Source organism: Manacus vitellinus, unplaced genomic scaffold (assembly GCF_001715985.3).
Source record: "Manacus vitellinus isolate BGI_N305 unplaced genomic scaffold, ASM171598v3 scaffold_13_pilon, whole genome shotgun sequence".
NCBI lineage: Eukaryota > Metazoa > Chordata > Aves > Passeriformes > Pipridae > Manacus > Manacus vitellinus.
The window spans coordinates 1,522,707-1,547,755 of record NW_021938999.1 but is presented as its reverse complement, the minus strand read 5'-3'; the positions used below and the strand labels follow the sequence as shown (position 1 = coordinate 1,547,755).

Genomic DNA, 25,049 nt, shown 5'->3' with positions numbered 1-25,049 from the left:
AAAGGACACATAAGAAGAAACTGCAGAAAAAGGCTGCAGGATGAGTAAATTTTTAAGGAAGAATGAAGAAGTCAGGGGCTCTACCTGCTGGGGACCCAAAAGAACACCGAGCCCTTGATAAAACTTAAGATAGGTCCCCAGCAACAAGAACTCGAGTTCCTAGTGGACTCGGGGGCAGAAAGATCAACTGTTCAAAAACTACCCTGGGGCTGTATGGCTTCATCAGACACAGTCCTAGTGGTAGGGGCTAAAGGAGAACCTTTTAAAGTGCCTCTTATTAAAAATGTGGAAATAGAGGCCCAAAACAAATACGCGTTAGGAACATTTTTGTTAGTTCCTGAGGCTGCGTATAATTTATTAGGAAAAGATCTGATAATAGAATTGGGAATAAATCTCGAAGTAAAAGAGCAGAAAATACAAGTTAAAATATACTCCCTCACAGAGGAAGATGAAAAGAGAATAAATCCTGAGGTATGGTATACCTCCGATTCTGTGGGAAAATTAGATATAAAACCGTTTGAAGTCTCTATTCGGAATCCAGGGGAACCTATAAGAGTGAAGCAATATCCTATCCCAAATGAAGGGAGAGTTGGACTTAAGCCCACCATAGAACGACTTTTAATGCAAGGATTGTTGGAACCATGTATGTCACCCCATACATAATACATCTATTTTGCCAGTAAAGAAACCAGATGGGTCTTACCGATTAGTGCAAGATCTAAGAGAAGTAAATAAATGGACAATTATCCGGTTCCCAGTAGTAGCCAACCCCTATACTTTATTAAATCAGCTATCCCCTCAACATAAATGGTATAGTGTAATTGACTTGAAGGACGCTTTTTGGGCATGTCCTCTTAAAGAGGACAGCAGAGATTATTTTGCTTTTGAATGGGAAGACCCTGACTCTCATAGGAATAGCAAAAAGAATTCTTGAGGGATGTTTAACTTGTCAAAAATTAAAATAAAAGACAATTGAGAGAAAAAGTCCAGGGAGTACGAGAATTGGCTAAAAGACCTTTTGAAAAGATACAAGCAGATTTTACTGAATTACCCAAGGTAGGGAGATAGCAATATTTATTGGTTTTAGTCGATCATCGTAGTCATTTTGTTGAGGCTTTTTCTGTTGCACCGTGCACAGCCAAAACAGTAATAAAAATTCTGTTGGAAGAAATTATCCCAAGATATGGTATTGTGGCAGTGGTGGATTCAGATAGGGGAACACACTTTACCTCTAAAATAATTAAAGAAGTGATGGAACTTTTTGGAACCAAATGGGATTACCATACCCCTTGGCATCCACAGAGTTCTGGCAGAGTAGAGAAAATGAATGGAGAAATAAAAAGGCATTTGACCAAATTAATGATAGAAACAAAAATGAATTGGGTAAAGTGTTTGCCTTTAGCTTTATTACATATTCAAACCCAGCCACGGACAGATACAGGAATTTCTCCTTTTGAAATGATGTATGGAATGCCATATGACTTTGGGACTCCCATAGAAAATCCAAAAACAGAAGATACTCTTTTAAGAGAATATATTATTGAATTAATGAAAAGGAGAAAAGAATTGAGAAAGAAAGGGATGGTGGTACAGAGACCCCCTTTAGATATGACAATACGTACGTTTCAGCCTGGTGACTGGGTATTAATTAAAACGTGGAAAGAGTCCTCATTAACCCCTTGCTGGGAAGGACTTTTTATCGTTCTCTTAACCACAGACACGGCAGTCCGAACGACCGAAAGAGGGTGGACTCACACCTCGCGGGTCAAGGGACCAGTAAATGCTCCCAAGTGGACAGTGACTTCAACGCCAGAGGACCTCCGAATGACAATACAAAGGACAAGGCCAGTAAATGAATGACTATGAAAGTGATGTAAAATCCAGTCTGTATCAATTCTTCCAGATACCCCCCGAACAAAAGCTACCGGAAGTTCATTATTCATCGTGGAGAGAGGAAAGAATTCCTAATCAAACTGGAGGATCTGGACTATATAAAATAATTGGGACACCTATTGTATTACCCTTTTGTTGTGAACTAGAAGTTGATTTCCCAGAACCTCCTAGTCCCCTCGAAATACCTTGTGTTAAACATCCCTATCTTGGTCATTTTAGTTGTTTGATTTGTGAATGCATAAAGTGTAATAGGCAGTGGCGTTGTGTTTCACTTAAGGGAAATCCACATTGCCCATGCTGTAGAAGAAATAGAACTGAAGATATAGATTGGAATGGATCTGGCAGAGAATTGTTAGCCAAAGCAAAAGACCACAAAATATTTTGTGGGTGGGAATTATTAGTACCTGAGACATGGGAAATATATGAAGCCGATTGGGAGGCAATATTAGAAAGGTGTCGTTCAAGGTTTTCCTGGAAATTAGGAAAATCAGGCTGGAGAAGATATTTAGGGTTGCAAGGGGTGCTTGACAAATTTAATAATTATAAAATCTCCTCCTAAGCGTAGGAGAAGTTCCAATTTTTTTTTAAGAAATAAAACACATGGGCAATGCATGCATAAAAATATGGAATAAACCAAGAAATAGCCTGAGACGGTGGAATAGAATACGGGAAGTATTTGAAATTGAGGTACATTTCACAGGCATACCAAAGGCTACTCAATTAGAAGATATTAGTGGAAGTTTAGCTGATTAGAAATTGAAGCCCAAGTTCAGAGACAAGAATTGCTTGCTATAATAGAATACCATATAAGGGGTTTCATAAAGGAATTAGAAGAAAAAGGTATAGAGTTAGGATATAAGCCTTTAGTAATATAAGATTTTCTTAGGTGGGCTCCAGTCTGGGAACATGATCAGTGGGAAAAGTGGTACATTACTGATGCCCGAAAAGCGAGACCTTAATTTCCTAACTCACACATTAAAATACAAAACTTCTATTCCCAGTTGCAGTAAGTTTGGCAAATAAACTAGCATTTCAAGTTCTAATCAGTGGCAGAGAAATATTACAGGCACACTCCTGAAGAATATCTCTGCTGCCAAGAAGATCTAATACCCCGTTGCTCCTTGCAAAGGAGTAGACGAAGGGAAGGCAGAGAGGTAATACGGTGGAGTTGATTTGCCTGTAATTGATACCACTGATATTGAAAGATTAAAATGGCCAAACTCCCTGTCTTTGTCGCGATCCTGATATTTGTGAGAATTACGGTGGGAAGTTCTCACCAACCGTGGAAATGGAGCATTATCCGGTTAGATGACATGAAGATTATTAAGGAATTGGTAACTACAGGTACCCCTAAATTTCAATTGAACAATTGTGAACTAGTAAAAGAAGTACAGACTCATTGTAAAATTTTTCAACGAAAATATGAATAGCAATATAAAGAGAGAACAGTCTCCCATGTTAGAAGCAGCGAGAGAAGTTGTCGCAAGATTTGACGAGCAAATTTATGAATAAATAAAAAGGGGGGAACTGTAATGAGTAAGCAATGATAAAATAATTTACTCGTCAAAATACATATATTGTACTTTCCGTATATTATAGCTAATGCTTTGTTGGGACTGGGGAGTTGTTAGCTGCAGAATAGTTAACTGCTGTGTTACTATTATAAGTTGACTATCCTGCAACTGGCAGTTCCCTAGTTGGCAAGATAAAGTATTCTACTTTGCTGAGCACGTATACTATATCCTGTTTTTCTAAAAATATTGTCTAAGTGTACTCATTAGAAAAGGAAGAAGAGAACAAGGATCAGGGAGTCAAGGACAAAGATGATAAAGAAGAGCCAAAGAGAACATCTGGATACCATTCCCATACCCAGCTCCAAGGACATTAGAACTAATTAAAACTACTGATGGGAAGTACCTGGCAATTAAAATGGGCCTACAACAGAACCAACCAGAAGGAAGCCCGCGAACTCAAGCCCAATGAAGAGCTAACAAGTGACTGTGGGAGGGGAGTTGAAAAAAGTATAAAAGTTACTGTTTGTCTCTGTTGAGCTTGCGGGCCGTTGGAGGAGCAGAGGTCTCTCCAGGCCGCCCAGCGTGCTGATTTGCTTATTTGCACTTTATATAAATCTTGTAATAAAAATTGCTGCTATATTTTGATTTGGTTTATTTACCTATAAAAAAAAAAAAAGTGAGCAAAGCAGTATCTTACAGCCAGAATAAGACAGAAACCAAGCACAGAGACAGTAATTTCCTAATAACTTCATAAGCACAATTAAACACAAAGCCCATGTGACAAAAAAAAGAGGCTATGGAGGCATACGCATCGGATGCTTGCAGAATTATTTGGCATTGGCATGCATCTTTTCTCTTTGCTCCATGAATCCATTTCTAATTTAAAATAATTTTCAGTAATATAAATGAGATGATGCAGGATTTGTGTGGAACAACAGCAAATGATTGCTAACACATTAGAGCTAAATCATGGGTATGTTGTCAGGACACTACTCACACAAAAGTAACTGTTGGAATATAGGAAGGGAAAGAGTAATTAAGAATTGGGGGTTTTTTTGTGACATTAGTAACTTCTGGTTTAATTGTGAGTTAAGACTAACATGACTAACCTCTACTAAATAGGGAAAATGAAGGATTTAACTGAGATTAACTTGCCCATGAAAAATGTATTTGGTTGTCAGATCTCTGTCCTAGGGGACGTACATCTGTTAATTAAACCCCACATAGTTCAGCAGAATGGCAGTCCTGCAGCAGAACTGGAGTGTGTGCTGGGACTGATGTGCCTTAGCAGGATCTCTGCTCCCAGATAAGCTGCTTTGGGCTGGACTCTAGATGGCTGAAGTGGCTTGGAAAGATGTCATGGTGCCAGGAGTTTCCTTCCTTTGTGTGAGGAAAAGAGAAATATTGCTTTCAGCTGCTATTTTTCATCTCTAATAAAGTTTGAGCTGGTAACGAATGCTCTTTGTATTTTCCAGAGCCAGAAAGGAGGCTCCTGCTCTTTTCACAGGCTCTTGGATTTCCTCACCATTTTTTCAGGTTCTAACAGAAAATGAAACACCATAAATGTCATGTAGTAATTGAATAACAGTAATGTGCAGAGAAGAAATAACAGAAGAACATAAAGTAAAATGAAAAAATGAAAAGCTTTTTTTTTTGGTAGTTAATTGCAATGACTGATGTTATTAGACAGAAATGATAAAAGATCACTTGCTTAAAACAATAACTGAATGTCAATTAATTGTTCTGTCCTTACATGTTTGTAAGCCTGGGCTTTCTTCCACGTTGTTCTTCTACAAAGGAGAAAAGCCAGCCCATGACAGACACTGATCTTAGCGACTGACTTCAGTTCCTGGTCCAAGAAGCCCAGATACCTGAAATGTTCACATCCTTAAGGAGAGAGGTTTGACCTCAAGAGCAGGTCTCAAATGGAGATAAGATTGTGTGGAAATCTTCCCGATGGGAACCAGAACTGGGAAAATGACTTACATTCTCACAGAAGAGAGAGAAATCTTGTGGAAATTAGATTTGAAAGTTACCTCTGAACAAGATAGGAAGTCTCATTATAGATTTGTGAACTGGAGGTAGATGGATAAGCTGTATTGGATAATCCTTAAAATTTGCACATCAGAAGAGTCCTTTAGAGGTGGACTCAGGACTCAACCGGGAATTTTGGACCTTTAGAGCAGGAAAAAAGAACAGGTAGCAGGAGAGGAGGTGATTTGTAGATGAAAGAAAACTATATCTACGCTTTTCCAAAGAAGTCCTCTTTCGTGTAGGTTAAGTGAGACCTTTGGATATCTGGCAGCCTGCTCATGGCAGCAACAGTAGCTTTAATCTTATTGTGTATCTGAACATCTAAGTGACAATACATATGCATATACAGAGAAGCTCTGTCATGGACACACAGTAAATGTGATGTGCTTTACACACTAAGCAGTTGATTTGCACCTGCACAATAAATACAGCACATTCTAAGTGCTCTTCTACTGCACATATGCACAATGTCCATGCAGAACACACATTGGAGAGTCTACTCCTACAAAACCTAAAAATACAACTTCTGGCAGAAAACTTCTGGTATTACCTTTTGCCTTGAATGCCCTAATTTTGGATGAGGACATACACAAAACTGTCCTGGCTTCCTGATCCTTTCCCCGGAGAAGACTATGCCCCTCATCCTTCCAAACCCCAGTGCTGCACCACTCTGTTTTGTGGATAGAAATGTTACAGTTCTCATTATGTGGCTAAAATGCTCATTTGTAGTTGTAGAACCTCAACAGGTGGTTCTGTACATCATTTGTGTTACTGTAGTATATAGGAGGCTAAGTCATCAGCCATGTCATCCTCCCTTCCCTATGCATAGACACAGGACTCAGCCCTGCCTTACCCAGCTTATTGATGAAAGAGGAGATGAGAAACAATAAATGGATAGCTACTGTAATCTAATTTTATTTAGTATATAATCTGTTATTATCTGGTACATTGTATGTGATGCTGACCATTGTCTAAAGCTTGCGAAATCTCCAAGAACTGGACAACTATTGAGACTACAGTTTTGTTTGCTTACATTCTTAGTGCCTAAATAGAACAACTAAGATAGGTTTAAAAGTAGTTTTTAAAGTAGTTAAGGCTATTGGAGAAACATTCGTCAGTAATTAGTATTCCTAAGTAACAGGTAATTTAGGGTAAGAATCAAAATGGATACTCAGCCCTTAAAAAAATTGCCTCTTATTTTGCTATGATCTGCATGGGTGCCTTTTTTAAAATAAGCAAATGCATTTGGAGTTTCCAGGATGTGGCCATATACAAAATTTATCTTAAAATGCATTATTCAACCGCATTCAGGAGCTGACTCATAAAAATATAACAACCTCTATTTTGCTGAAAGGTGATACTCTAAGCATTGGAAAAAAAATAGGTAGTTTGAATGACTGTCATGGTCAAATAGAGGAGACAAAGCCACTGTAACAGATTCACTGTAATTCTTATCTATAAGTCCAGATTTTTAAGAAAAGAAATGTGCTCAGAAAGAAACACATTTTTTTCCCTGATTATCTCCTCAAAAGTCAGCATCTCTTGTTAGAGAATTGTTTCGAGTTGAGGGTAAAAAAAAAATTTGGTGCCATCAAGTGGAAATATTCTGTATTGCTGAGAAGAGCTGGCAATGTGGCAGTGCATGGATTTCATTAGACATACATACCAGCGCTTTAAACTATTGCAGTGGAAATGTTTTCCCTATCATACACGTTTATATTCTGGTCTCAAATTGGCAAGAAATCCCACCTGTTCACATGTTTTAGGAGTTCGCATCCTCCTCTCTTATGCATGGTAAAAAATATCTTGTTTTTTGACAAATCCCATTTATGGCTGTCACTAAAGGCTATTCCTCTCTGGGTTTGTGATTTTCCTGCTGTCATGTAGCACTGTGCTGCTGGCAAGAACATTGCCTGTTGCAAGAGCACAGTGGTCGCTCTGAGGAAGCTCTTCTGCAGAGCCAGCCAGCAGTCAATGCCATGTGTTGAATTTGTTCTAATGTCACATTCCTTTGCATTTCTAAATTTTTCATGGTAGACATTTTTCTTTAAATGCAAGATAACCTGACAGAATTGAAACTCTCTCTGACAAGTCCCCTTGCAGTGGTCCTTATTGTTTCACTGCTGTTCTGGAAGTACCCTACTTTCACACTGGAATTGGCAGAGCATAGCACCCCTTGGAGATGGATAATGCATGTTATAGCCTCAGCTGCTTATTCACTGAACACCAATGAAATCCCTCGTCTCCATTTTAGAGAGGAATTGCACAGGATAAACTTCAGATCAGCATAGTCAGAGGTTTCAGAGACCTGTGCCACTTAAAAATACATTCATTTCCTGCCCTCTGGAGGCTTCTTTTTCAATATCAAGACATCTGGATTAACCTAACTCACGTGTTATTTTTACTGAGTTTTTCCATGGCTACCCCAAATTTTTTAAAACCCAAACTTTTAGATATTTGTTATTTTAAAAACTTTCATTTATAAAATCAAGTAATTTTATTTTGGAATGTTAATAATAATTCAAAATAAAAAAATAATTTTCACTTTTGCTGAACCAAGATTATCTCAAACTGAATGATCAAAGTCTTTGAACTGTTTTGGTAAATGAAATACTGGAATATAGCTTTCACTTTGGCAAATTTTTTTTTCAATTTCTGAACCGTTATTACGCCAAAGTATGTTGTTTCTGTTATGTTCAAGGAGACCACTCTTGCCATCAGTTATTGCATATAAAGTATAATGTATTTTTAATGGTTGGACTTGAAGATCGTAAGGGTCTTTTCCACCCTAAATGATTCTTTGATTCTGTTGTCAACTACCATATGTCTTCCAGGAAAGTAAAATTGGTGGATTGTATTATTTTAATGAAATTCAGAAGACGGTCTCTCTGTATGCACAGTGCACACACTATACATACATACACATATGTATGTATTTATTAAAAAAATATTCTCACCACAGTTTGGGAAGCCTGGCAAAGTGCTCTCCTGAAGCATTACAATATTCCATCAGATGTAGGCCAGAATATTATGTTATATTCTGCTCTGGAAAACAAACTCTAGTGTGTCATTGCCATGTTTTCATCCCCTCAGGCACATAGCAAAGGGGTCGACTCATGGATAAGGGTATCACTGATGCTTTTGTCACCATAAAGTTTAGCTCCTGCTTTTTTTATTTCTCAGTGATTTTTGTGGATGTCGTAAATGTATAAAGCACTCTGCGTGAGGCCTGGAAACCAGAACATAGTTCTAGATCACCAGATGCCAGGTAAGCTCCTGGAATGCTCCTGCTCTGTTTCCTGGCACAGGGCTCTGGGGAGAGGGATGCCATATCACAGTACTGTATCAGAAAAAGAAACTCCTTAGACAAAGGTTGCTCTCAGAGGGGCTGTTTATATACATTTGAAGGGTTTTAGAAGTCCACTACATTGCAAAGTGGTTAAAAGGATGTAGATAAAACTTGGATCTCAAGGGAACAGTATGACTGTACTTGAAACACTAATTTACTTAAGCATTTCGAGTGTTGTATGTGGAGCAGAAACTAACTGTATGTAGGTATTTAAGGAAAAAGAGCAGATAGGACATGATCAAATGCTTCAAAGATCTCATATGAAATGTATTTAACTGTGTATTTATTATTTATCCTTGCCTTCAGTGTCTTACTTATTGAAGTCTTCAGGGATATTGCTGTAAGGAAAGCATGTAGTTGTTTTTTATGCATATAGTAACAAATATGTAAACTGTAAGTCCTCACATGTATTTTTAGGGGTATCACGAAGGAACCGGTTTTTGTCTCGGGCACCTGGGCAGATTCCTGGGCATGTGGAACTGTCTGCAAGGTAAAAGGAAGCAGGTCATAAAATTCACATAGCAAATAGTAGGATTAAAAAGATGGGAAAAATCTTCATGGCATTTAATTTTTTAGTCTAGATCCTGCTTATGGCCCTCAGTGGAAAGCTGTTTTTCATCTGCATTGGATTCTTACAGATGGTGGAGTGAAAGGAATCTGTATTTAATTAATGGGAAGGCAGAGCAAGCTTTGTTGCACTTAAAGACTATTAGGATCTTACCCTAATATACATTAATTTATAGTTAACACTTGTGTAAGAACAGTTATTATTTTGGAGAAGAACAAAGAAAAATAATACATCAGTCCAAGCTTCATCAGGTGACAATTTTGGGGGTGTAAAGTTCACATTGTGAAGAAAGTATGATTGATTTATTAATTTGTCTTAGTATCTACCTCAGCTTAACAATACCACTGTGATAAATAAAAGCAAGCTTAAGGCAGAGCAAGGAGGAAATAAAACAATGCCAGGGATAAGATCTCAACAAGGAAAAATACTAAGAGACTATAATGGAGAAGATATTAACTGGAAAGCCAAGCCTGCACCCTGCACTGTGAGCTTGAGAGGAAGTGCGTGTGCAGGTCTGTATCCAAATGAAACTTGTCCTTCAGCTGTTGTAGGCTGGGGACACCAGGCTTGAGGCAAAAGGCTTTCAGTGAAAAGGAAGTACTGCCCAAACTAGCAAAGACAGTTGGGGATCTTTCTGCACAGAGAAAGAAGACGTGCAGCAAGGCAAATTATGAAATGCAGTCTGTGTAGACATGCAAAGAAAGAGGCTATACTCAAAAAATCTGGACCAGGTTCGAATACTTGTTCTGCTATATTGAGATGAGCAAGCAAGGAATTGCACCACATCAGACTGGTTTGACCGAAAGCTTGTGAGTGAGAAGTAGTAGGTGGGGGAAACAGTAGCCAGTGGTATCAGAGGAGAAAGATGTCGAAAGGAACTGCGTTAGTGAGCTGGTGGAACATACTAGGTGGCCCTATTTCTGGGAGATTGTTCTAAACCAAACCTCCACTTGGTAAAAACCCTTCTTGCTTAAGCTGGAAGATTTGCTATTCCAAGTGGCTGAAACTGAAACAGAAGCAGCTTGATGATTGGAAAAAGCCATCAAAATTAATATTTAGACCAAGAGGTAAAAGGTAGATGAAAATGCAGTATGGTCATAATTATATGATGGAGGAAGGATGGATAGAGAGTACCGTTGGTAATCTGGTGACACAAATACCAGACAAATGCTTTGGATGGTGTTTATGCTGCTAATTTGAAAATGTGATTCTTGAACCATCCAAGGGCAGCGTAATACCCAGTTTCCTGAAGATTACCTTTCAGTCCAGGATGTACAAGTGGCTCAAGTCTCCATCCACTAGCTTCTGTTAAAGCCAGAAGCACTGACTGTAGAGAAGACAATTTTGGTCACGCTGAATGTAGATGGTTTCACTGTCTACCTCTCTGGCTAAGGCTTTAGTTTTATAGATATAACAACAGAAACAGGCAAGTAAATTGGCCAGTTCCCAGCACACAACAAAGGGCAGCCAGCTCCAATACATTTTGTTAATGCAGGGCAATGACACAGTGGGTATCTCTGAGGGTGCTGGTGCTGAGGAAAGGTGAGGCTGTAATGTTCTGCCTATCTGTAGAAAGTGCAGGGCTTCCAGAGTTGCCAACGGTAGAAGAAACAAGACACTGACAGACTTGCAACTGGGACAAATGCATGCATCTTTCTATGTCTAATCTTACTCAGGTGCAAAGATTTACTTTCAGGTAGGTTTCAAGCAGTATTCCACTCTTCACAAAGGCTTTCTGAATTCCTGTTTTCATCTTGGGTTCACAAAATGTCTAGCTAGCTCCTCTGACTATCTCAGAAGGGATGTAGAAATTACCATGGTTTCCATTAGTGTATTTCCATCCAGTCACAGAAGTGGCATGTAGTTCAAGTTGAAAAGTGCTCAAAACCTTTAAAGATTTTGATCTGGTAGAGCGAAGTAGTTAGTATGATGGTAATGTGGATATCCGTAATTCTACCACAATGGTGATTCCAGTAAAAGTACTGCAATTATGCTTTGTCCCTGACATTTTCCTACTAGACAAAGAAAACAATAGAAGCATGATAATTCATGATATGCCTCTTTTCATCCATTTACATCCTTGTTTGTTCTTTTTTAGTGCACCACAGAAATAAGGAATGCAAACGACTCATTAGATGATGTCCTGATTTTTACACATAGCTTCTGGTGATGTAAGAATTTTCCTTCTAATTTAACCATAGTCCAATCTACAGCTGAGACACTGAACAAAGCTGAAAAACAGATTTAAAGAGTAATTTCTGCATTTCAGTATGCATACAAATTGAGATAAAGAAGAAACACATTCAAAGAAATGTTTTGACTAATCTTTTCCAAAGATGTTCCCAAACTGCCTTTTTACGACACCCAGAAATAACATATGATTTGAAAGCCAGCTGGCCCTAGATGTACTGTCACTCTGATCACATCCAACAGCACATGAGGGATCTAGTTTGGGACATCTGCCTGTTACTGGGTAAAATTTTGCTTACATCCTGTGCTTCAGGACCTGCTCCCACATGTACTTCTCAATGGAAGTCAAACCCCACCATCCTGAGACAATAGCCTAACATGCTTTTCTCTTTTTAAATCAGCAATTGTGGCTTAAGCAGATATCTCCTTTCTGTCCTCCCATCCCTATTCCACTTTGTTCTCATGCCTGCACACATCTTCAGTTGTTTAAGTCTGCTGAGTTGTACTGGACAATGACAAGTATCCTCATTAAAGAAATAGAGAAATACCTTTTTTTTTTTTTACTAGTTCAGTTCTGTTTTATTTCATGGCTATAGAGATAGTTGTGCTGGTCTAGAACCTGTCACTACATGTTACATATTTCCTACTATTTTCATGGTTTTGTTCAAATAATTTTTATATCTCTGATTTTAAAGATCCATTGAAAATCATGAACTCTTGCAAAAGTAACATTAGTGAAGAAGTCCTGAGCTACTGTGCTGACACTGATCTGAATATGAATCATGGGCTGGACCATAATTTTGTGCCATTTTTCTCAGCTTTAAAATGTGAAAAATATACATTCTCCTACTGGCAAATTGATAAAGACACTAGTGGTACAGAAATGTAAAGTGCTAAATAAATGCAAAAATCTGTTGGGTTTTGTGTGATTTTTTTCAGAAGAATGTCAACACTTTCTGACAAACTTCAGATGCAGGAGCTAAGGCAGTGACAGCCATTATTTACTGAAGGAACTTAAGAAGCAAGGTTGCACTTTTAATGCAGCTATGGCATAATTGCTTTAATGGACTCTTTAAGCACTAAATCCTGATTCTCTCAAAAGAAGGCCCCAGTTTTGATTTTATGCATACCATGGATCCATACTTAGTGGTAAATTGTTATTGATTTGAAAGCCCTACTAGTGTGAACATCAGTAAGTCTAATTAATAAGACACAAATAAGATTTTTATGGAAGTATGTTTCAGACAGGTTATTTTAGCTGAGCTGCTGCAGTTTCTTGCAATGAACCTAGTACTTGTAATGAGTCAGTTCACTAATTTGATATCACAGGCTGTAATACTCTGTGTTTAGGTTGATTTGCACAAAATACTTATGTGCGGTCTTCAGGATTATGAGAATGACTTAAAAAGGCATCTCAATTTGATGCAACCATCCGAGCATGCCCTGTGAAGACAGAAGTACCAATTTTACAGTGAACATGAACATGTATGATGCTGCTGTGAATTCTAGCATGTACAAATGTGAACAGATATACCCCACATCTTAGGTGTTACTAAAATTAGAAGGTCTTTCTTTGGGAATGCTGAGAAGGCAGTTCCTCCACCGGCAATAGGAATGTAAATATATTCTCTACATGACTGTAGGAACACAACATTGTGCTGTTCAGTGATGTCTAGTATTCTGCTGGTCAGTATTCACAGTAGCAGTCAACAGCCACTGCAGGTAGTGGCTTTTGAATAAAAGGTCATGTTTTTCAATAGCCTTATTCTGACTGAAAGCCTGAAAGCTTCTTGGAACTTCTTGATCTCTGCAGTATAAAATCAGAATTAAATGAGAAACGGGAGTTCGACAGGTAGATACACAGTCCGTAAAAATCTCTTCAGGATGCCAATTCCCCGGTTCACTTAAGACCTGGGGAGAAGCCCTAGCTCAGCAGAAGTTGGTGTGAGTTTTTCATTGACTTCAACAGATTCAAGATTTATCCTTGATATTCTAAGAATAAAATCTGTGAAGTCCACCTCTCTCTAGGTGTTCTGAGTTTATTGTTACCATAATGGAAGTCAGCACTTCCCCCACAGTGCAGAGTAAAAAGCATTCCAGCTGGGTAAGAATTAGACCTTATAAATAGGGTTTTTCAGGCAGATGGAATCACAGTCCACCCAAACCAGGAGGTATTTATCACAGAAAACAGCTCTAATTCCACATTAGCATGTTTTGTAAACTCCAAATTCCAGATTTGTTTTATTCCTTTTAAGCCATTCTGCATTCCCTATCTGGAACTCAGTACAGTGCAGGTGGGATTCATCTTACCTGGCTTTACATTATCACAGCATGAGTCCATGCTGGTTACTTAGGCTGCCTTTTTCTCTATGAAGCACAGAAGGCACTTTCAGAGTGCAGTTCACCTGGTCTGTTTTAGATGCAGGAAGAGAATCAAATTATGCCAATAAAACTCTTGATCTGCCTTCAGAGGGATGGCAAATCCGTGGCAGAAACCAACTCTCCGAATGGTACTTTGGTAGAGTATCTAAGTCACATCCTTATTCATTCTGCTCCTCCTGCTTGCACTTAGAGTTGTGCTGCTGGATAAAACCAGAGTCACCAAGTACATCTCTTTGAATAAAGATGGTTGATCATTGGTTTGCTGATTGTTTTGGCGCAGCCTGGAACTTCATTTCCCTAGAAGAACATTCTAAAATGTAAATTAAAATGTACAGACCTCAAGAATTTCAAATTATACAAAAGATACTCTTATATAGTCATGAAGGAATCTCAAAATAGAATTCTTTCAAACAGAAATGTTTTGAAAGTGAAATGCTTTGGTGTTAAAAAAAGGTTTTAGCTACTGTTTTTTAAAATCCAGCTCTGTGCTTGCAGAGCTGACTGGAGCTTCAATTCTGCACATATCCACACAACACTATGATTAGGAATCAACCTATCCTTCTCATCTACAGGAACCAATCCTGTAGATGTCTAGATCATGTCACGGGACTCAAAAAGGACAGCAGGAACTTGTACAAAGTTTTTAATTACCATCACAGTAGTTAGGGTATTCAGTGGTGACTCAGATATGAGACCCTTCAGTTATAAGTAGTCATTTACAGAGAGTAACTTCCAACATAGCTGAAAGAGGCTCACCTTAGAAACCCCAATTTGCTAGTGCTTACACTTCAGACGTGCTTTTAAAATCAGTGTTCTGAATGACACTGCAACTTTCAAAACAGTCCTCAAGTTACTAGTAGAGTGCTCGAAGCATTTGGTTAGTGGCCAAACCAGAATATGCAACATAGGGGAGGGTATCTGTGTAACATTCCCATTTGAAAGGTACATGGCCTGGCAAAGGTTCCAAAGTCCCAGGGAATGTTCACAGCTGACACTCTTGGCAAAAGAAGTCCTCTTCTTTCCGAGCAGCATTAAGTTCAGGCACAATGCTTCCTCCTAGCATGATCTGAGCAGCATTAAGTTCAGGCGCAGCGCCTCCTACTCCTCGGCATGTTCCTCCGAGCTGCCGGCATGGTTCCTGCTCAGTTCCCGTAAATATCTTACCTCTCCATGCATTTCCTTGAAGCGCTGGGCCTTGCAGGAACGGGGGGCGCCGGGCGGGCGTGGCTGCGGCGAAAATGACGCCGCCGTGTCCCGGCCATTGGCGGTGCGGGAGGTGTATCCCGCGGCCGGCTCGCGGTTGGCTGCCGCGCGGGGCGGTGGCGCCGCTGGACATCGGCCGGAGGAGGGGTCGGGACTGTCCGGCCGTGCCTCCCGCTGCCCCGCTGCCCGAGGTAGGTACGGCGCTGCCTGGCGCTCCCGGTGTCAGCGAGCGCTTCCCGGTGCCTGCCGCCCTCCCGCGACCGGTGCCGCCCTCTCACACCGCTTCTCCCGCTGCCCGAGTCCGCTCCCTTGCCTTTCCCTGCCGCTCTCCGTGGGATTTGTTTCCGTCCCACGCGTGGTCCCTGCTGGCGGGAGGCCCCTCGCTGTGCTACTCGGCGCTGGCTCAGCCCCAGTGATGCTCGGAGTGATGTGAAGCGCACCCGGCACGGGCGCTGCGGCCCCGCCGTCACCCGGCGTGCTGGGGAGGCCGGGGAGAGTTCCCCAGCGCTGCAGGCTTGGAATGCTGAAGTTACTTTCACTTTTACTACGGGATATGGGTATCTCTGTGGTTGAGCCTGAGCACACACCGGGAGGTATGTAGACGAGCTTCTGGCCTGCCAGAGGTCACCCGGCTGTTTGCTCACTGCCCCGACTCCCACTGTCTCAGGGCAGGGCAGTGCACTCCCGCTGAAAAGAGGCGCTTCTATTCTTGTGGGACGCCTCTGTGTGCGGGAAATTTGCTTCACTGCAAGTTTGGGTATGAGATGCAGTGTGTTGATTATAAGCTACTCTTATTGTTACATTTTAGTGTGCAGTTACAGTGACATGGCATGTCAAGGCTTCCTCGTTTTTGAGAGGTATTGACATGCTTTTTGAGGATCCTCCTATTATGCTGAAAAGCAGTGTCACAAAATAACTCCAACTTCTGTATGGTAACCTCTGCTGGTAGACATATCTAGCAATCCTAGGAAGACCACACTTGGAGCTAATGTAGATGACTCTGTACCTCTGTTCATGCCTTCCTTTGTGTGCCAGTTTTTCTGTTTCAGCAAGCCTGGAGTTAAATAGGACCTCTTAAATCTTCAGGTGTATAGAGATTTTACAAATTTGAGGCATGAGGACGAACAGGATTTTCCAAGCGATTTGGATACAGAGATTAATGTAATTATCAGTTAAGATTGAGTTGGAAACAAAGTTCACATTTTTGAAGCCTCTATCTTTGACATCCACATCTTTTAATTGCATAAGTATTTTAAGTCCTTAGGCTCCTGGATATTTGGTGCTGGACCTGAGCAGAGTCCCTGCTATTTACAGCAGAGCTAAGTAGTGGCACATATGTTTCACTGGTAGTGAAGAGGAGGAGACAGAAAATAAAAGGATATTCCTCTGCATGGGAATCCATCCTAATGAAGGTTTTCCATTTTGCATAAAATTTGTATTAGGGCTCCTGGGCACACATATGGTGACTGCTGAGCAATAGTTAAGGTCTTGATCTTGTTTTCCATTTTTGGCTCATGTAAGAATTAGTTATGTAAAAATACTTAGTGTTGGTCTTACATATTGGGTTTTCTCTTTTAATCAACTGCATGCATTATAGCCTGTGTCCTGCTTTCTTTCTGTGTGGTTGTTACTTCTGACTGTTTGTGATACAAGCCTTTGATAAGTATTTGACCTTTGCATGTTATGGTGGCATATTATGGTACCAATATAATTGGTAACTTTAAGTTTCCAGCATTCTTTTTAAGCCTTGTAATTAAAAACTTGATGAATTGAACACATTAAAAGCCTTCCTTTGCAGTAGTAAAAACAATTAGTGAAATTGAAAATTTGTCTGTAAGGACACCCCACCAGACCAAGATGCAACAAAGCACACTGAAAGTAAATTCATGTCTCACAAAAGTAGGGTGTAAATAGAGTATAAAGTATCTGGTTTATGTTTTACAGCAGATGCTAAAGGAGACCAGAATTTTTGCACAAAAAAATATTTGAATCATACATGTACATGTATTATTTTATTACTTTGTCTTTGCTGCCATCAGGCTTTACAATGCTCCGAGCCTTTAGTCACACAAATGGTAGGTGCATGTTCCACCATACTAAGTGTTGGCATCATCGTAAGTCTGTGCTGGCAATCAGGAGGGAAGATGTTAATGCATGGGAAAGAAGAGCACCTCTAGCACCAAAACATGTTAAGGAGTTGACAAAGATGGGATATAAGGTCTTGGTGCAGCCGTCAAACCGGAGAGCCATCCATGAAAAGGTAAGGTCCCATTTTGAGAGTGAGAAGGAAAACCATAGTTCAGTTATTAACCATAGTACAGGAAAAATAATAGAGGCTATTAATGAGAAAACATATAAAGAAATAAAACATAAACATGTAAACGTTGTTAAATGAGGAGTAATTATGTGCTAGTAGAAAGAAAAAGGAGTAGTTTGTTTAGCCTTTTAATATAATGTTGACAGAGTGGTGGGGTTTTGGAGTTGTTTTTATTGATTTCTTGTCCTGTCATCAATCTCCATAGACGTTCTAGTTGTTCTTGAAGTAGAAACTTGGGAATTCATTTAATATTGGTGCTTTTGTCTTGTGTTTGTACGAAGGCAACAGCTCTAAAAAACCTCATTTTTTTTAAAAGAACAAATTTGGTGAATCCTGTTCTTGCTTCAATCCCATTCCTCATGTAAAATGAGAAGAGAGGGGTTTTTTTCTTGAACTTGAGGACAGAGAGCTTTTACAGTTCTTGTAGCAGCGGTAATACTCTGTTGTAAGATATCTGAGAAAACAAAAATTGAAACATAAGTAGGGAATTAGTGATCACTTGCACATATCACCTTTTAATTAAGGCACAGTGCTAGTTTTCACCAAAGCACAGATCATACTATGCAAAAATATTCCTTCAGAAGTTGCTCTTCAGCTTGGACTTAGCCTTATACAATTTTATAAAATCATGTGTCATCAGTCTTCAGATTAATTTGTCATATTTCTCTAAATTATTTCCAAGTATTTCAGCACATTATAAAAGACTCTTCATTATTGCAGTGCTACAGGATACTTTAAATTTAGTAAAATATCATTTTCGTAGTATTTTTTACATTTAAGATGAAGGATTTTAATTACACATAATTATGTTTTGGCCTTGTATAATAGGATAATAGCATGGTATTTCAATTTGATACTTGATACCTCTTTATCAAAGAGATTTATGAGTATAGCACATGCAGTTACTTGTTTATGCTTTGTAAAATTATCAACTTTTCCTCTGTTTTAGTTGCTGAGATCTGAATATGAAAAAGCCCAGAAAAATTTACTTTGATTTTTCTCTTTCCTAGGAGTACATCAAAGCAGGTGCCATTATTCAAGAAGATATTTCTGAGGCTTCTCTGATAATAGGTGTGAAGAGACCTCCAGAGGAAAAATTAATCCCTAAAAAGAACTATGCCTTCTTCTCTCACACTATTAAAGCCCAAGAGGCAAACATGCCCCTTTTGGATGAGATTTTAAGACAGGTAAATTGTGCCATAGTAAAGACCCTTGACAGTTATTATGAGGTGGAAACTGAACCTGGTGCTTCAGTGTGATCAGGAGCTTGCTACCTAGTCCACTTACTTTCAGGACGCGTGTTCCAGTAGTCATTTGGCTAATGAAGACTGTTTTTAGTATCCTTTCCTGGAGCTGAGTATTTCTTGCTCAGAGAATCTTGTGCTTGCAGTGTTACTCTGTTCATGCACATAAGGCAGGTGAGTTGTGAGCATGGTGTGCTCAAGAGAGGCTCTTTCTATCTGAGCAATAAGAGTTGTTGGAAAGTTACTAAGCTGGAGTGTGTATTGGTCATTACAGAGGAAGGCAGACAGTTCACTCAGAAAAGAGCAGTCCTTTGGCAGAGGATATGAATGGGCCTGCAGCATCTGGAGTGGCACATTGGCAAGCTCCGTGCCAGAGGGCACGGGAAGTGCAGAGATTCTTTAAAATAAGAATTCAACACAACCATTATGTTTTTATTTTTATACTTAAATCTTGTTATGATTTAGTTGCCTTTCTTATATTACCCATCAACCTCTATCATGAAGGATGACAAAAGCATGTGAAAAGGTAGTTCCTGGGAGAGCAATGTGCCACTGACTGCATTCACTGAAAAATTTGATACTCAGTTTACTGTGTATTTTCAGGAAATTCGACTGTTTGACTATGAAAAAATGGTTGATCATAAAGGAATGCGAGTTGTGGCCTTTGGAAAGTGGGCCGGTGTAGCAGGTATAGTGCATAAAGTAAAGGCAGGCTTGCAACAAGTAACTTCTTGTAATACTTCTGGTTGCTCTGTTTCCTAAAAGTTGAGGCTTGCAGTGTGTTTTTAATTACATTTTTAATTCTTGCTTTTAACAACTTTTTTCCACTCTGATTTGTTCCTCCTCCTTTCATGAGACTACATGTCAAATAGTCCTGTGGATTCCTGACAAATCTGATATTTTATGTTGTCTTGAAGTCCTGTTTGTCCACTGAACTAATCTGAAGCAGATGAAATACCAAGAGATCAACTTACTAGGTTTTTTGGGAAAAAAAGGCTGCTGTCAGTCCTGAGAGCTTTAACAGCATGTTTGTCACTCTGATATACATTTACACTTATTTTTGTGGGGCATGGTTCTCATTCCTTTCTACTGAACGTTAACTCTGTTTCTTCAGAAGACTCTTATCTCCTTTGGAATCTGGTGATGTGGATGCATCTCATAAAAGTATATCTGAGTATTAAATGGTGCTGAAATGCATAAAGTGGACCAAGAGCAGGTTTAAGGTCACGGGCTGCTACTGAATTTCTCCTCTGGTTTTATTAGACTTTCTTTAGAAGTATAGCATTAAAACATGGGAAAAAGATCCAGGATGATTTTAGGCTTCAGTCAGTCTCTTCAGTTTCTAACTGCATACTCGTAAGTAACACTGATGGTCTGATTTTTATTTTTTTTTTTAACAACAGGAATGATCAACATTCTACATGGATTGGGTTTACGATTTTTAGCCCTGGGACATCACACTCCCTTCATGGTAAGAGTATATGTGTATATTTTTGTCTTTAGCAAAATGACATTTGGGCATCTGCTAATTATCTGTATTTGAATGTGGAAAATATCTTGATGGTTCTGTGCCTTTGATTTCAGCACATTGGGATGGCACACAACTACAGGAATAGCAGTCAGGCTGTGCAGGCAGTACGGGATGCTGGATATGAAATATCACTGGGATTGATGCCAAAGTCAGTGGGGCCCTTAACATTTGTGTTTACAGGCACTGGTAATGTTTCTAAGGTAAGAATTGTCTTCAAAATGAAATGCTATATTATTGTTAATAGAAATCCTTGGCATTTGATAAGTGTCAGGTTAAATGGGCTGATGGGTTCGTTTTGATTGCTCGGACTTCACATTTTCCTTTTCTAGCAAGAATTTTTAAGTAACATAGACTAAAATGTTTAAGGTGAGATCATGCCTGACAAGGCTGACACACTAACTTCTTATCATAAAAAATGGATTAAATCTTACTGCTTCTCTCTCCTTTCCCCCCTGCATGATTTCTGTCTCACTTTCTTCCCACTGTTGACTCTGGTCTCACAAGGTATGTTGAAGCACCCTAATAAAGTATGGGGGAAAGAGTTATTTTTTCTAATATTTGTTGAGTTTTTATATCTGTATAGCATTGAATTGGCTTGGTGGACTTTAGAGCTATTTTCTGTGACATGGGGAAAAGGCTTATTCCTGGCTTTGGCAACAAAGATCAGTTAACAAGGCTCCATCTATAAAGTGAAATCACTGACCACATAAATGCATTCTTTCTACACAAAAAGATGGTGTGTTTGAAAGGCTTATGTTTGTGATCACAGCTCACTGGGGAAGTCATGTGGTAGTTCTTGGCCTGGTTGATGAGGAGTGGCTTCAGAGGTCTTCCCTAAAGAGAAACTGCTCCTCAGAGTGCAGTTAAGCTATCTGTTGTGGCTGAGTTGAGGCCTCCCAGCTCAGCCATTAGAAGCATGAACCAGGCATTGGATTGTGTATTAGGCAGTCTGCAGTAGTGTGGAATGATGTAAATTTCTTGCTTCCTTGGCAGCTTGGTTTTGGGTAAGCAGGGGTGTATGTTAAACACTGTGTCCATCTCTGAAGATGTTCTCTGTCAGGACTGTCAAACTGTGTGTGACATTTTTATATATGTTTTCAAATACCAAATAAGTGGTGTTACATTACATTTATGTTCTGCTTATTCTAAATCATACTTCATGGTTTCAGGGCGCTCAAGAAATGTTCAATGCCCTCCCATGTGAGTTTGTGGAACCACATGAATTAAAGGAAGTTTCCAGATCTGGAGGTATGCTGTGACAATAAAGTGTTTGAAAACACTGGAACCCTTTTTGTGCAAGTATAACAGCTATTTTATTTTTTTTTAACTTCAGACCTCAGAAAAGTCTATGGGACAGTGTTAAGTCGTCACCATCATCTTGTAAGAAAACATGATGGAATATATGATCCAGTAGACTACGAAAAACATCCAGAAAATTACACTTCTCGCTTTCATATTGATGTGAGCATCTCTTGTGTTCTTTTATGAAAGGTTTTCCAGAGAGTGTTAGTAGTTACTAAACTTTTGCATATTCATCATTTGAGAGAACATTAACTTAAAATACTAGACCGGGGGCTTTCAGATTCTTAAAGTACTAAATAAGAACATCAGGCATCTGTAATTTTCTTTACAGGTTGCACCCTACACAACTTGTTTAATTAATGGCATATACTGGGAGCAACATACTCCTCGCTTGCTAAGTCGACAGGATGCTCAGAAGCTGCTGGTGCCAGTTATATCTGCTGATGGTTCAACAGAGGGCTGTCCTGAGTTACCACACAAGTAAGACACCTCATTTCATCATGCAGCACCATGATTAAGTTGTAATGTTAGGCAATTTCACCACAGTTTCTAGTAAATTATTATGTTTCTTACATTGTTCCTCTTGCATGTTTTACAGTGCCCCATTGACTGTGCTTTTGTTCTTTTGTGCTTTGCAGTCTTGTTTTCACAGTTTGGAGTTTTTGAAAACATCATAGTACAAATGATTCGCAGGCATCAGCTGTCTTTCTGCAGAGATAGTTCTGCCCTTGATCTGCGTACATAATCCAATATAAACAGTGTGGTATCTGGGAATGTACCTACTGCTCCAATATTGCTAGAAGTTTCTCTGCCCAAGCAGAGTTTTTGGGAAAGTTCTTCCTACCATGTCATTTAGCTTGTACAAGTCCAATCAACTGTTCCTTAACACCTCTTATTTCTGCAGCAGATAGTGGAAATGTTCACAAACCTGAGACTGGAGTGTGGGGTGCAAATCAAGGGTTAATCTCCTTTCACTGGGGATGAGAGCCACCCTTTGTCTAATAGCCCTGTGTAATAGTTCTTTGGGAGACTGGCTCAGTCATGGAATTGGGGAGGACATATAAATGTATTCTGGTGAGGAATCGTGTCTTTGTCTCTTGTCTGCCCACTCTTGATGCCTTTCTTTCTCAGAGACAGCTCGAGGGATTTGGCAGGTGGATAATGAATGAGAGGTGTTGGCAGTACATGGAGTAGAGAGAAAAAATGGTGGATGAACAGATTCTCCCAGTCTTTGAGAAGTTACACATGAAATATGAGTGCTGTTGATGTGAATGCAAATCTGATGACTACAGTAGGGCCAGATTTCCATTACATTTCCAGATATCATTGTTTGTGTTTTGTTGACTTCTAAATTGGTTAAGATGAATGAAGCTACAAGTCAGATACATTTTCTCACATTTCTTTTATTTCCTGTTCACTTGTGGCCTTTTATACCTATCTTTCTTAGTAATTCGTATAATGCTGTATTCCATTGTCTTTTTTGTTTAATCACTTAGACTTCTGGCAATATGTGACATTTCAGCAGACACTGGAGGATCTATAGAATTTATGACAGAGTGTACAACAATTGAGAATCCATTTTGTATGTATGATGCTGACCAGCATATCACTCATGACAGGTGGGAGAGCCCTTACTTATTATTGCTTTCCAATGTAATTTTTACAGTGAAATATTATATTGAAAAATCATGTGCTTAGAACACTTCTGAAAGGTGGTACCTTTCAGGTACTGAGAAGTAGTTTAGAAGAGCTGTGTTCTCTCTTTCAGTGTTGAAGGCTCGGGGATTCTAATGTGTTCCATTGACAATCTGCCAGCTCAGCTTCCTATAGAAGCAACAGAGTACTTTGGCGATATGCTTTTCCCATATATTGAAGAGATGGTAAGGTCTTATGTGTCCAACAAGAAGGTAAAAGACTTGCACTTTGGTCTGGTTGTTTGTTACTTTTCTGGTCTCCTGTATACATTCAAATGGAATCTGCTGTAGAACATAACTGACATTGTACTTCAAAAAAAGAAAAAAGGTTTTGAAGTCAATCCTTTCAAACACAATATGAACGAGACATTAATGACCTGGATGTCTTAGGGATTTGTCAAGTACACTTTCTGTAGGCAGGAAACAGGCTCTGGCAGGTAGTTCATTGCTTCTGGACCCTGCAGTAAATGTCTAAGTCTGATTTTCTTGGGCACTCAACATTCACTTACAGTCAGACTGCTGTTTGAATTCCTGTATTTTCCTAAAAGTCAAGTGACATGAGTATGGCCAGAAGAATTTCAAATTTATAAGATATTGGTATTGTTGCATGCATTTAAATGTTGCTTGAAATCTTGATGTTTTATTTTGAAAATGTAATGTGTAATAAATGACCTGATTTGAAATAACTTATCTCCACAGCTGTCATCAGAAGGCTCAGAACCTCTTGAAAAACAGAATTACTCACCTGTTGTTCGAGATGTAAGTTTTTCAATTTGGCGCTCTTCTTGTCTTCTTCTGCTTTGAAATACATAGATACATAAACCCCTCAAAATTTGTTTCATACACTTTCAGGCAGTGATTGCATCCAATGGCTCACTGACACCTAAGTATCAATATATCCAGAAACTGAGAGAGAGCAGGTAATGTATAGCTTTTTACACCCCCCCCCCCCTTTCTGCATTCTGTCTCCTCTTTTGTATTTATTTACTCTTGTGGTTTAGTGGAATACATCTATATTGCACTGTGTCTAAATTTGATGCTTGATGATTTCCCTACTTCTTCATGCACATTGCCCAAATCATTAACATGTGTTGATAACTTATATTGAAGTTGAGAAAGATATCATTTTTCTCTTTCTTGAGTTATGAAAACTTTTTTACCAGAGAGAGGCAGAAAACAGCCACATGCCGGTATTACTCTGTAACTCGTCCTTTTGAAATGGATGTAACATATAGTCATTTGAAAGGAATGGCTGAAAGCAAAAGGCTCTTAAATATACCTTGAATCTAGTTACATCTTGTATGGCTCAAGTGCTGTGCTGTGTAGTGTTGTTCTGTGACTGAATGTACTCAGGAGATTCTGTGAGACTCTCAGATTTTCACTGTATTCCTGCAGCTACAACTTTAGCTACCACTTCGTCCAAACCCTGTCTCAGTAGTTATCTGCCAGTGGTAGCATTGAGTGGATTAAGCTAACAAAAACATAAACAACATGGACGTCCCTTCCCTTCCCCTTGCTCCCTGCTATTAACAAGCATCTATAATTTACCTATGAAAAATGTTAATTTGACCTCTGGCTTCACGTTCATGGTCAATGAGAGCTGCACTGTACATGATATAAAAGTTTAAATTGGTCTGACCATAAGCACTGCATGCATTATGCACTAAAAACATAGTGTGTTGACTTCTGCATCCCAAACCTCTCCACTTTCCTTGGGGAACTTTGAGATTTGTGGTCATGAACAGGTGCATTTTCCACACAAAGTAACATGCTGTTTGCTTCTCAGAGGCTTCAGTTCAGAGTGATTTTTGTTATGTGCTATTTGAGA

At 39.3% G+C, this 25,049-nt stretch overlaps 1 protein-coding gene across 2 annotated transcripts in view; it reads left to right on the top strand.

Annotated features, from left to right (window-relative positions):
- Positions 1-15,251: 15,251 nt before the first annotated feature.
- Positions 15,252-25,049, top strand: part of AASS (aminoadipate-semialdehyde synthase) — a 28,685-nt gene continuing 18,887 nt past the window's right edge. Inside the window, exons 1-13 of one of the 2 annotated variants that reach the window (XM_018067960.2) lie at positions 15,252-15,324; positions 17,173-17,393; positions 18,461-18,637; positions 19,298-19,382; positions 20,098-20,165; positions 20,279-20,425; positions 21,395-21,473; positions 21,559-21,686; positions 21,859-22,007; positions 23,024-23,146; positions 23,296-23,407; positions 23,921-23,980; positions 24,074-24,141. In XM_018067960.2, coding sequence (XP_017923449.2) covers positions 17,181-17,393; positions 18,461-18,637; positions 19,298-19,382; positions 20,098-20,165; positions 20,279-20,425; positions 21,395-21,473; positions 21,559-21,686; positions 21,859-22,007; positions 23,024-23,146; positions 23,296-23,407; positions 23,921-23,980; positions 24,074-24,141 — 1,409 coding nt within the window. In that variant the 5' untranslated portion in view covers positions 15,252-15,324; positions 17,173-17,180. Of the gene's footprint in view, positions 15,325-15,671; positions 15,727-17,172; positions 17,394-18,460; positions 18,638-19,297; positions 19,383-20,097; positions 20,166-20,278; positions 20,426-21,394; positions 21,474-21,558; positions 21,687-21,858; positions 22,008-23,023; positions 23,147-23,295; positions 23,408-23,920; positions 23,981-24,073; positions 24,142-25,049 lie in introns of those variants that run through there. The other variant, XM_018067958.2, reaches the window with a different exon arrangement.